General features: G+C 40.5%; 1 protein-coding gene and 1 long non-coding RNA gene across 3 annotated transcripts in view; one reads left to right on the top strand and one right to left on the bottom strand.

Moving 5' to 3' along the window:
* The window catches only part of Cr2 (complement C3d receptor 2), a 35,232-nt gene extending 25,991 nt beyond the window's left edge, over positions 1 to 9,241 (top strand). Inside the window, exons 21-26 of the mRNA XM_090341292.1 lie at positions 416 to 601; positions 2,058 to 2,243; positions 2,827 to 2,850; positions 3,493 to 3,568; positions 5,463 to 5,571; positions 8,724 to 9,241. Coding sequence (XP_090197418.1) covers positions 416 to 601; positions 2,058 to 2,243; positions 2,827 to 2,850; positions 3,493 to 3,568; positions 5,463 to 5,556 — 566 coding nt within the window. The 3' untranslated portion in view covers positions 5,557 to 5,571; positions 8,724 to 9,241. The remainder of the gene's footprint in view (positions 1 to 415; positions 602 to 2,057; positions 2,244 to 2,826; positions 2,851 to 3,492; positions 3,569 to 5,462; positions 5,572 to 8,723) is intronic.
* The window catches only part of LOC150058453 (uncharacterized), a 61,541-nt gene that overhangs the window by 42,770 nt on the left and 6,771 nt on the right, over positions 1 to 12,000 (bottom strand). For both annotated transcript variants that reach the window (XR_016536887.1, XR_016536888.1), the window contains exon 3: positions 1,564 to 1,705. This is a non-coding gene — a long non-coding RNA (uncharacterized LOC150058453). The remainder of the gene's footprint in view (positions 1 to 1,563; positions 1,706 to 12,000) is intronic.

Raw genomic sequence — 12,000 nt, 5'->3', positions numbered from 1 at the left:
TTTATACTAAACTTGCCAACAGTGAAGTTTTCAGTGGCTGCTACTTGGGACCAAACTTTTCTGATGTGTTATATTGGGTTGTTTTACTTCCTACTTCCTGGGAGCACTGAATGATGCTTGGCTTGCGTCCTGATTTCTCCTTAAATGGGAAAACATTACAATGGGGTGTGGCCCACAGCCACTGATATTCTAACTTCATTTTGACACTTTTCATCAGAGATCACAAATGACATAGACAGGAAATGCCAATGCCTGCCCAGCACTGCGGCCTCTAGTTGGAATGAATGTGTCTGGTTAACAATTCATTAGCCTATCGCCCATTGCCTTTCAGTGTTGCTATCATCGGGACATAGCACTATCTTAAGCATCATTCCCCCTGTGCTGACTTACAGGTCTTCTCTCTTTGCATTCTAAGCTTTCTTAGGCTGTAAGTCTCCCTCTACAATCCTCAAGGGGAATCATACTGGTGGAAATATAGCAGAGTTTTCTCCTGGAATGTCCATCCTGTACAGCTGTCACCAAGGCTACCTGCTGGTGGGAGAGGCACTCCGTGTGTGCACACATGAGGGAATCTGGAGCCAGCCTGCCCCTTACTGTAAAGGTACTTCATCTATTTTTGTTGTTCTCCTTTCTGGTGCACTAATTTGTTCTAAAATAGATGTGTTCAGTTAGACAACTGTGTGATGTAATTGTGTGATGTACGTACTTCCAATTTAAAATCATCAAAGTAATGGCTCACTTTATCAAATGCATAGAACTGAATTAATACATGAACACATGCATGCATCTTAAACATAAGATAAAATGGCTTACTCCGGCACTGGTGGCTTACTCCTGTAATCCTAGCCACTCAGGAGGCTGAGATCTGAGGACTACAGCTCAAAACCAGCCTACACAGGAAAATCTTTGGGACTTATATGTCCAATTAACCACCAAAAAGTCAGAAGTAAAGCTGTGGCTTACGTGGTAGAGTGTTAGCCAGGAGCATGGCCCAGTGGTAGAGCGTTCCCTTGCATGCATGAAGCCCTAGGTCCAATTCCTCGGCACCAAATACATAGAAAAAGCCAGAAGTGGTGCTGTGGCTCAGGGTAGAGTGCTGGCCTTGGGAAAGCCCAAGGACAGTGCCCAGGCCCTGAGTTCAAGCCCCAGGACTGGAAAAAAAAGTAAAATACAAAGCTCAGGGAACAGCACCCAGCTAAGTTCAAGCTCCAGGACCAGCACACACACAAAAAGCCTTAAGTTGTAATCCACCTAGCAATTGACTCTCATGGAGTCATTTAGATATAGAACGTCGAAGTGGTTTTGTAAACTAAACTAAGCACAAATTGTATTCACACTATAATAACTGTTGTGATGAGTGCACATGACAAAACATCATTAAAAGAACAATTATGAGCTCATTTGCTCTTATGGGTAGTGGGATTATGGGTAAAATTTGTATAAAAGTCTCAGAAGTCACTTTGTGTTTTCCCAACAATGTATATGAAATATAAGCAGTAAGTTAACGTCTAATATTCTAGAGTACTTTTTTACAAAATGCTACATATAGTGCACAGGTCCTACCTTAACCTTGATAAGTTCCATGGAAGATGGTTCCATTATTATTTCTTTTTCATGGGTGGGGTTCTTGTGGCATGAAGAGATTTGTAACCGACTCAGGAAGAAGTAGTCAGGATTCCAATCAATGACCTCTTACTATTGACCTCTACAGTGAACAAATGAAAGAAGAAATGAGAAAGCATGAATACACAATGGATGAACAATCAGAATAAGACTAGAATTGCAAAGCAACAGTAATTATGATACTTCCCATTAATTTACCCACTAATTTCTAAGAAGCCATTCAAATTATCTGATACTGTCAGCACAGACACAAAGGCACAAAAGAAACCAGTCCAGCTTATATTATCTGGAGGTTGAAACAGGTGGCTGAAAGACATTTTGCATACTGAGAATGAGATAAATTGGTCTCAGAAAGCGTTCCATTAGGAGAAACTTTACTTTCTTGGTAAAAGAACAAAGCATAATCTGCTTCAACTAGATTCCTTTCATTTCAGAGGTAAACTGTAGCTCTCCTGAAGATATCAATGGAATCCACAAGGGGCTGGAGCCAGGGAAAATGTATCAGTATGGAGCTGTTGTATCCTTGGAGTGTGAAGATGGTTATACCCTGGAGGGCAGTCCCCAGAGCCAGTGCCAGGGCGACCATCAGTGGAACCCACCCCTGGCTGTCTGCAGATCACGTAAGTACAAGACGCTTCACGGATGTTTGTACCTAACCTAAGGAGGATGGTTTAAGACTCCCAATTGGCATAGGTTCTTTGACCAGCTTGAAGCTAGCTGTCTATTCTAGAAAATGTATATCTTTCTAAGAGCAGGGGGAAAAAATGAAAGGAAATAAAAAAGAGGGGAGCTCAGTTAAGAAAAACAAACAATGCAAAACCAACAAGTCTTCCATTTTGAAAAGACCTGTAGCAGAGATTTCCCATCTTGTTGATTTACGGGCAGTCAATTTGATGAGAACTGATAATGACATCGAATTGGGAATTTGATGCTAACAAACTGCTATTAACAATTCAGATTTGTGTTACACTCTGAAAAATCACTAGCTATAAAGTTGAATATATTGGCTTTAAGTGAAAAAAAAATCAATGAGTTTTTAGATAATAAAAATGTTATAACTCAAAGATCCAATATTACATAAGTAACTGAGAAGAGGGCTGAGGGTTTTCCTGACATAATTAGAGGATAAGGGAACTTGGGGGACAATAGATTGTAATACTAATACTCTACACTGATGTTTTTAAAATTTTATATTCTCCTTAGGCTCACTGACTCCCATTCTTTGTGGTAAGTACTTGAACAAAAGAAGTTATTAAATGTTTCATAAAGACATACACAATTAGACACTCCATGTTTTACCTGTTCATTTTTTTTTTCATTTTAACCCACTACATATGATCTTCTTTGGTATTTTAAGTATATTTTGATGAGCATGCATTTTATACAATAGGACAGAGTTGGAGAATGGACTTAAACCGCCATCTAGTCCTAGTTCCTAAACTGAAAGCTTGATTTCCACTAGCTTTTGGTATTTAACTCACTGCTGCATGATTTAGTGCTATTGAATTCAGGAGCCTTACGATATTGTAGCAAAATTAGAGTCAAATGTTATTAGACAAAATCATGAGATCCTGGAATCCCATGCTCCTAATTTCAACCTAGCGATAAGGATGAAATTGAAATGATATGCATAAAAATGGAAAGGGACAGAAAAACTATGGAAATGTGACCAAAAACCAGTGGTCACATGCTTGGTAATTTAACTAGTAAACTAACTGGATCAAATCAGGAAGAAAGAATATCTTAAGCTCAATTATAATCCTCCAAGAATTTCTAATTGAGACAAGGCATAGCCTTCACAATCACTTCATAGCAGGTTGTATTCTTGTTGACATCTGAAATTCACTGCTTCCCCTCATCCCCCGCCAGGTATTTTTGCAGGTTCAACGTGTCTTATCTTCTTGGCTATTTTGGCCTTAGTCATGATAACAAAGCACAGAGAACGGTAAGTTCAGAAGCCACATGTGTGTTGCTAAGGAAATAGGGACTGTATGTAGCCTCCCCTGACTACCCCCACATTAGACTCCATCACAAAGCCTAGTAGGACATGCACTCTGCCAGAAGGCGATCATAGGTCATGAGGCAAATTGTCCACACACTTGCATGTCATGACAGGGAACTGAGCTGATCCTTCAGGATCTCAGGCAGAGAAGTCAAGCCTTCAGATTTGCATTTCCAAATGCAGGAGTCGAATTGGGCTCTCCAGTGAGGCAGCAGTGGCAAGGACCAAAAGAGGGAACAGTGATAAGAGGTATCTCTGCTACTGACCTGATAGGATTTCCAGGACTTAGTGACTCACTGAATGCGAGAGGCTGGGGGTACGCAAAGCAACTCCTGTGGTGGCTCATTAAGACAAGAGAGGAGTGGCTCAGGGAGAAACATACTCAGCACCCATGATGGAGGGCTGGAAACAAGAGCATGGGATCAGGTCTGTGTTACCTGAATCACAATGAAAGCCTTGACACTAAGAACAGAAAAGGTCCAAAGTAAAAGAGATGGATGAAAATAGACTGAGTGACCAAAGGGAGGAGGAAAAACCACTCTGTTCCATAGAATTCAAGAGAGAGAAGGGTCTCCAAAAACACAAACAACCAAAAAAAAAAAAAAACAAAAAAAACCAGTCTGTCATTTGCATGACTTTCCCCACAGGAAGCCAGAAGATTAATTTTAGCTAAAATAATTAAAAATTTAAATAAATAGAAAGTGTGGTCTATATCTCTTTCCTTCATGCTACTAACTTTGCTATCAGACCACTGCAAGTGTGGGGAACATTGCAAGTTTAGAAATTCTTACTGTTCAGATTATCCAGAGTGCTCCAGTATGTTTATTATTATTATTTGCTCACTTGCCATGCCATACACTGTATTTAAATGCCCTGATATGAACGAAGTGTAAGTGACAGTAAATTCCTAAGTCTCGTTCTCTTATTTGCATTTTCTAGCTTAATTTACTTTATTCTGCTGTTGGTGGTGGTGGTGGTGATGGTGGTCTATCTGTGTTTATGTGTGTGTGCGTACACATGCACAAGCATGCATGCATACTTATCAGGGGCTTGAATTCAGGACCTCAGTGCTGTCCCTGAGCTTTTGTGCTCAAAACTAGTATTCTACCACTTGCGCGACACCTTTAACGTCTAACTTTTTGGTGGTAATTGGAGATAAAGGTCTTACAAACTTTCCTGTTTGAGCTAGCCTCGAACCATGATCCTCTCAGATCTCAGCCTCCTGAGTAACTAGAATTACAGATATGAGCCACTGGCACTTGGCTCCAGTTTATTTTTGAATAATCAATGTAGACATCTGAGCTAACTAGAATCCTTTTCATAGATGAGTAGCAAACACTTCAAATCAATATTTTAAAAATCATTTTTTTTCTACCAGTCCTAGGCTTGAACTCATGGCCTGGGAACTGTCCTTAAGCTTTCTCAAGGCTAGCATTCTAACACTTGAGCAACAATACCATTTCCAGCTTTATCTGTGTATGTAGTACCGAGGAATCAAAACCCAGGTCTTTGTGCATGATAGGCAGGCACTCTACCACTAGGCCACACTTACAGCCCTAGTTGTTAGCTTTATTCCATGTCTAGGAGCTCTTAAAAACTATCCATTGTCTGCTTCTGACATGGACAGTTACCGAAGTAACAAATTATTTAATTTTATGTGCCTTCCTAATAAAAGGAAGTTATAGAGTTTATTTCATAAGATATTTAAGACAATAAGATGAAACCATCTATGCAAAGTACTAAAAGTGGGGAAATGGCAAGCAAGCAATTGCATGTATAGAAATCATGGTCAAAGAATAAAGTTGATTTTTAAATGTTTTTTATTTCTTCCATTTAGCCATTATTATACAAATGCAAAGCCTAAAGAGGGGGTGCTTCACTTAGAAACAAGAGAAATGTATCCTACTGATCCATACAACTCAACAAGCTGAAAAGACGACAAACTGGTATTTAATGACACTGAAATATTATTATTAATGCATATGCTCAGATTGACTTCATTTTCATCAATAAGTACTAAAAAATATATATGGTTCAATCTTACAGTTGTTATGAGTCATGCCAGAACATTCATCATTCGCATACTTAATATTGTCAACTCAGTTCCTAGCTTTTAAACCCATTTGTCCATTCAACAAATACTAAAACTGACAATACAAAGACAATAACAAATATTATAAAGAGAAATAGTCAGGCTAAATGGGACAGAGTAAAGCTTGGTTGCAAGAAGATCCCATGGGGAAAAAAATGGTCTTTGTGCTGACTTCAGGGAAGAAAAGGGCCAGCCATGTGATGCCATTCAGAAAGAGCACTCCAGGAAGAATGAACAGCCAGAACAAAGGCAGAAGGTGGTGTGATGGAAGCACCAGTCAGGTGTCCAGTAAGCATATCAGACCAGGAGGAAAATGGTAGAAATCTGATCAGAAAGAGAACGGGGTAGTAATTGTAGAGAGAATGCTGGATTGTTATAACAGCTTTTGATGCTGACATGGGAACCCTTGGTGTTTTAAGCTCAAGGTGCTACATAATCAGTTTAACTACTATGTTATATAAAGAGACCTTAACAAAATCAAGGGTGCATGATGGGCAATCAGCGAGGAGGCTATTTGCAAGAAACTGGCAGGTTCTGTACACATCTTTAAAGAGATAATAATAATATTTGCAGACAGAATATAAGGTAGAAAGAGAAGCATGAGTGAAGATGCCCTGGCATCTAGAAGGATAGAGTTGGCATTCACATCTCAGTTACCTGAGAATGTGAAGTGTGAGGCTAGAAAAGAGAAACCAGGAGTTAGAATTTGGAGATGTTAAGTGTGAGATGCCTAATGGACACCCAACTCAAAGTGTCAAGACGGCAAATGATATACAGCTCTGTGCTGTGAACAATAGGCCCGGGCTGGACATGGATATTGTCAAGTATATGGAGATATATAACTAAAGAAGATCTGAAGATCATTAGGAGATGACAAAGGCCAGAGAAGAGAGGGGAAAAAAAATCTAAGCCCTGAGCCTTGGATCTTGCAATATTAAAAGTCAAATAAAGAATGGAAGCAGCAGCCTGAGCCAAAGCTGCAAAGTCAAGTGCACAGAGAAATTTATAGAGGAAGAACACTGACTTGGTTAGTGTTGTTAATTAGTCAAAAAAATAGCTGGGCGCCAATGGCTCATGCCTATAATCCTAGATACTCAGGAGGCTGAAATCTAAGTATCTCAGTTCAAAGCCAGCCCAGGCAGGAAACTCTTGAGAGACTCTTACCTCTAATAAACTACTTTTTAAAAAATCCAGAAGTGGCATTGTGGTTCAAGTGATAGAGTGCTCACCTTGAGCAAAGGCAGCTCAGAGACAGAAGCACCCAGGCCCAGAGTTCAAGCCCAAGACAAGAAAGAAAAATAAAATTATAGATGAGCAAACTGAATATTAGATTTGGCAATACACAATTTATTGGTAAACTTAACAAGAACAGTTTTGATGGAGAGAAAGGGGGCAGAAGCCTGAGTAAAATTAGCCTAAGAGGGCCGGGAGTTTGGCGTAGTGGTAGAGTGCTTGGCTAGCATGCATGTAGACCCAGGTTCGATTCCTCAGTACCACATACATTTAAAAAAAATTAGCTTAAGAGAAAGTACACAGTAACTATGGAAAGTTCCCTCCCTAGTTTTCCCAACAATAGGACCAGATAAATAGAGTAACAGCAAGAGTTGAGAAAACATAAGAACTCAGGGAAAGAGTTTTGAAGAATGGTTAAATAGTTATAGTGTGGCCTTTATAAGCTGATGGGAATGATCTAATGATCTTAATGAATGATCTAATGAGGTAATGAATATAACAGAAGGCACGAGAGAAGGAAACATGCTGGGGAAACAGTTGGGTGCATTAGAAAAATCAAAACCAACTTCCTGAACAGAGGAGATGCCCTGAAATGCTCTAGGATTGAGTTACAGAAGAGAAGGCAGGACGGGCAGAGTGGCTCACGCCTGGAATCCTAGCTATTCAGGAGGCTGAGATCGAGGATCAAGGTTCAAAGCCAGCCCTGGCACTAAATTCCATGAGGCTCTTATCTCCAATTAATCACTGGAAAACCAGAAATGGTGCAGTGGCTCAAGGAGTAGGGCAGTAGCCTTGAGCTGAAGAGCTCAGGGACAACACCCAGGCCCAGGGTTCAAGCCCCACGACCCACAAAAAAGAGAGAAGGGGGAGGCAGAGCAGAACATACATGGGTGTAGACAATGGGTGGGGACAGGGGGATAGGAAATGTGCTCACTGAAGTTCTCTCCCAGTGGTTCTGTTTCAACTCAATGAACAGAGCTAAGAAGGATGTAAGCAATTAAGACTTCCCAGTGACCAAGTAGACAAGCCCTGTCAAGTTCCATGAAGAAAATGGAGATGATTCATTGGAAGGTTTAACTTGGCCAGGCACTATACTGTCGGTCTTTCCTGCTTGGCCTCATTCGGCCCTTACCAGCACTTTGAAAAAATTGTTGTTTGTTATCTCCAGATAATGTAAGATTCTTTGCCAAGCTGAGGAAAAACAAAGGCTGAAAGCTTTCTTTTGGACAAGGTCAAGAATTCAACTTCAGACTGCTTTCTCCTACACACAGACACACACAGACACAGACACACACACCTGCCCTCTTATGTCACTAAGACAAATAAAACCTGTAATTGTCATAGTGAAAGATGAAGTACCATAAGCAAAAGTACAGAAAAACGATTCTGGCAGTTAAAGAAGGAAGAGTTGCTTGCTGCCGGGAAACTATAGGAAAAGGAAGAGGAGATCAGAGGAACATCACGGCACAGGGACACCTAAATCCAAATTTGTGAGGGCTCATAGTAAAGTGACTGCATTAAAATCTGTAGAATTAATATATGCATGGGAAATGGAATATTTCTTCCATTTCTACCTCATTTAGCATATTTAACAGTGTCAAATATGGTTATTTATTTGTCCTAGATTATGTGAAGTAAGAAGTACTAATTCACAGAATAGTAACATCTTATAAGCTTTACAAAAGCTCTAGTTGGCTTGTAGGTTGAACATTAACGCCTTTGTTATTTAAACTTGGACTTGCACTGCTTCTGTTCATGCTGCTGCCTGAACAGAAATGATCTATTTCAGTGTGCCGCCTGGACTGGAATCCAACCGCCATGAACTCAAGAACTCCCTCAAATGTCAGCAAGTCTCTTTCTGTGTTCTCAACACCAATGAAATTACTTCATAAGCTACAACTTTCCCTTTGCACCTGTTTTCAAGAACAAAGAGATCTTGCTCAATGGTAAAGATAGAGCCCAGCTTTCTATCGTGTGTGGTACAAGAACTTCTGAAGCCTGACTTGGGACTCGACTAAAGCCATATGGCTTTAATTATTTAAACTAAATGCAGAGCATTTGCTATGGTTATAATGGACACACCTTCTTTGGAACCCCTGGCTTCATTTTAATAGTAGCTTCCTTCTCTGATGTAATCAATTATTCCCATTTGGTTTGAATCTTTCTCAATTTGCACAAGTTTTAGAAGTTGTCAGATGTCAAGTTATATTTAGTGTATGATTTGAGTGCTGGTTACTTCCTTAACAGTTTTCTCATGAGCTTCAGCCATTCAAATAAACTGTATTTGTTTAAAAACAGACACCTATCTGCCTTACGTGACTTTGTCTTTCCGGAGTCAATGACTCTTGAATGATAGGCATGGTCTTAAAGTTTATAGAGGTCATGATTAACAGGTTTCATTTTGGACATGAACACTTGGATCATTCTGGCCAAACTCCAGTTCACAAATTCAACCCTCATCCCAAAACTCTTCCATATATTCCAACTAGCATCTTCCTTCAACCTGTCCATCCTTTCCTACTATACATTAGGTATAGCTGTTGATTTTCTTTTCATTCTATTTTATTTATTTATTTATTTTCCCAGTCCTTAGGACTTGAACTCAGGGCCAGGGCACTGTCATTGAGATTTCTCAAGGCTAGCACTCAACCACTTGAGCCACAGCACCACTTCCAGCTTTTTCTGTGTATGTGGTACCAAGGAATTGAACCCAGAGCTCAGTACATGCTAGGCAAGCACTCTACCATTAGGCCACACTCCCAGCCCTGCTGGTTTCCTTTTATTCAATTAGTTCATCTACTGAAAAATAAAACCCTCTTCACTGATGATTGCAAATTTCCTCTTTACCTTCTCCTATATTAGATACACCCCCAATCAGCATCTTTTGTTTTCATTGTGGGTGGTACTAAGCTTTGGGTTTGCTAGGCAGGCACTCTGCCATTTGAACTATATTTACAAATATCACTTCAGACACTGCGCTCAAGACTTTCGGATATATAATCAGGACTGGAGAGCTATTCTGCATCTTTGGAGTGCTATTCCACATCTTTTTAATTTTTTTTTTTTTTGCCAGTCCTGGGCTTGAGCTCAGGGCCTGAGCACTGTCCTTGGACTTTCTCAAGGCTAGAGCTCTATCACTTGAGCCTCAGTACCACTTCTGGCTTTTTTTTCTATATATGTGGGACCAAGGAATAGAACCTGGGTCTTCAATGCATGCTAGGCAAGCACTCTACCACTAGGCCAAACTCCTGGCCCCTTAATCTTTTAGTTAATTTTAGAGTTGTGCATTTATGCCAGGACCAGCCTGGACCACAAACCTCCAATCTATGTCTCCAGCATGGCTGGAGTGACAGGTACATGCCACAGTGCCCAGATCATCTTGGTTGAGATGGAGGTCTCAGTAATCTCTTTGCCCAGTCTAGCACTGAGCTGCGTGCCTCCTGATTTCCATCTCTCAATTAGCTGGAATTACAGGCCTGAGCCACCACAGCCAGCTAGCTGATTTGGTTTTTTAAATGTGGTTTCAAAAATACAAGATATTTAACTTAAAATTCACCGTCATAATCTTTTTTTTTTTTTTTTGGTTGGTCATGGGGTTTGATCTTTGGGTCTAGGCGCTGTACCTGAACTCTTCAGCTCAAGGCTAGTGCTCTACCACTTTAAGCCATAACACCACTTCCGGTTTTCTGGTGGTTCATTGGAGATAATGTCTCACGGACTTTGGACTTTCCTGCCTAGGCTGGCTTTGAATCACAATCCTCAGATCTCAGCCTCCTGAGTCCCTAGGATTACAGGCGTGAGCCACTGGCACCCAGCTTCATCATAATCATTTTTTATGTATTCAGTTCATTGTACATAAATGCTCCTGTTTATGTTGTTGTGCAACAGCTCTCAGGAACATTTTTTTCTAAAATTTTATAAAGCTGAAACTTTATGTCAACTAAACAAATTTCCATTCCCCTTGGTCTTTCACTATGGCTTTCCATTGCTATGACACTGACTACTTTAAATAGCTTAGAGTGTAGAACATTCCAATGTCCATTTCAAGGATACACCTCACAATGAACTCACTTCCAGGAAGCTACACCCTCTAAAAGCTCTGCTGCCTTCCAATCGTGGCTGGTAATGGAGCCTTCACCACGTGACCTTTGGGCGCCACTTCTGAACAACAGCACATGTACAGACCACACCTTGTTCACCCTTTCGTCCATACATGAAGACTTGAGTTGTTTCTACTTCTTGTCTATGGTGAATAATGCTGTTGTAAACATGGGTGTACAAATATTACTTCAGATACTGCTTCCAAGACTTTTGGATATATAGTCAGAAGTAGAGTGCTATTCAGAATTTCCTCATATTATCAATTCACTCACATCAAACCATCACATCCATTATTCCTCCTTCCCCTCTCACCACCAGAGGGAAATTCTCTCAGCTTCTTCTCCCTCTACCTCTAGGCCTATCTATACCCACTCACTCTTAAGCTTGTTTCCATCCTCTGCTTCCATAGACCAGATCAGTCTATTCTCACCCCTTTCTGGTTCTTCTAGAATATTGCTCCATTAACTATACCCGTTCCATTAACTATACCCTCTCCAATCTCAGGTGGCTTCTTCACACCTCCAAGCCTTCCCAAGCCCAGACATCAAATGATAGCCATCCATCATCTCATCCATCTCATCCCAACATAGGCCAAAATCAGAGAAGCCATGAGTGTCTTTTGCACTGTCAAAACAGGAATTAAACAGAGCTCGTCCTCAAGAACCTATCCTCCCTCCTACCTTGCTTTTCCTTGTTGACTTCCTTCTCTGGCAAACACTCCCTAAATCCTGGCAAATGATTTCTGACTATGTCCAATCCACACCCCATTAATTTAACATCTCAGTACAAAGAGCTTCTCTTTATCAACAACTTCACTAGCTCAATTCAATAACTCTATTCAATTGCTCTGCTTTGTCCAAATAGGGTTACCTGCCTCCAAATGAACCAATTAGTGGGGCCATGTAATCAAACAGAAGTGAGAGCTGAACAGCCTGTTCAGCTGTGGAGG

Source organism: Megascapheus bottae, chromosome 10, assembly GCF_031878675.1.
Source record: "Megascapheus bottae isolate mThoBot1 chromosome 10, mThoBot2.hap1, whole genome shotgun sequence".
In the NCBI taxonomy this organism is placed as follows: Eukaryota; Metazoa; Chordata; class Mammalia; order Rodentia; family Geomyidae; genus Megascapheus; species Megascapheus bottae.
The sequence above is the reverse complement of the archived record's forward strand: the minus strand, read 5'-3'. Positions and strand labels throughout refer to the sequence as shown.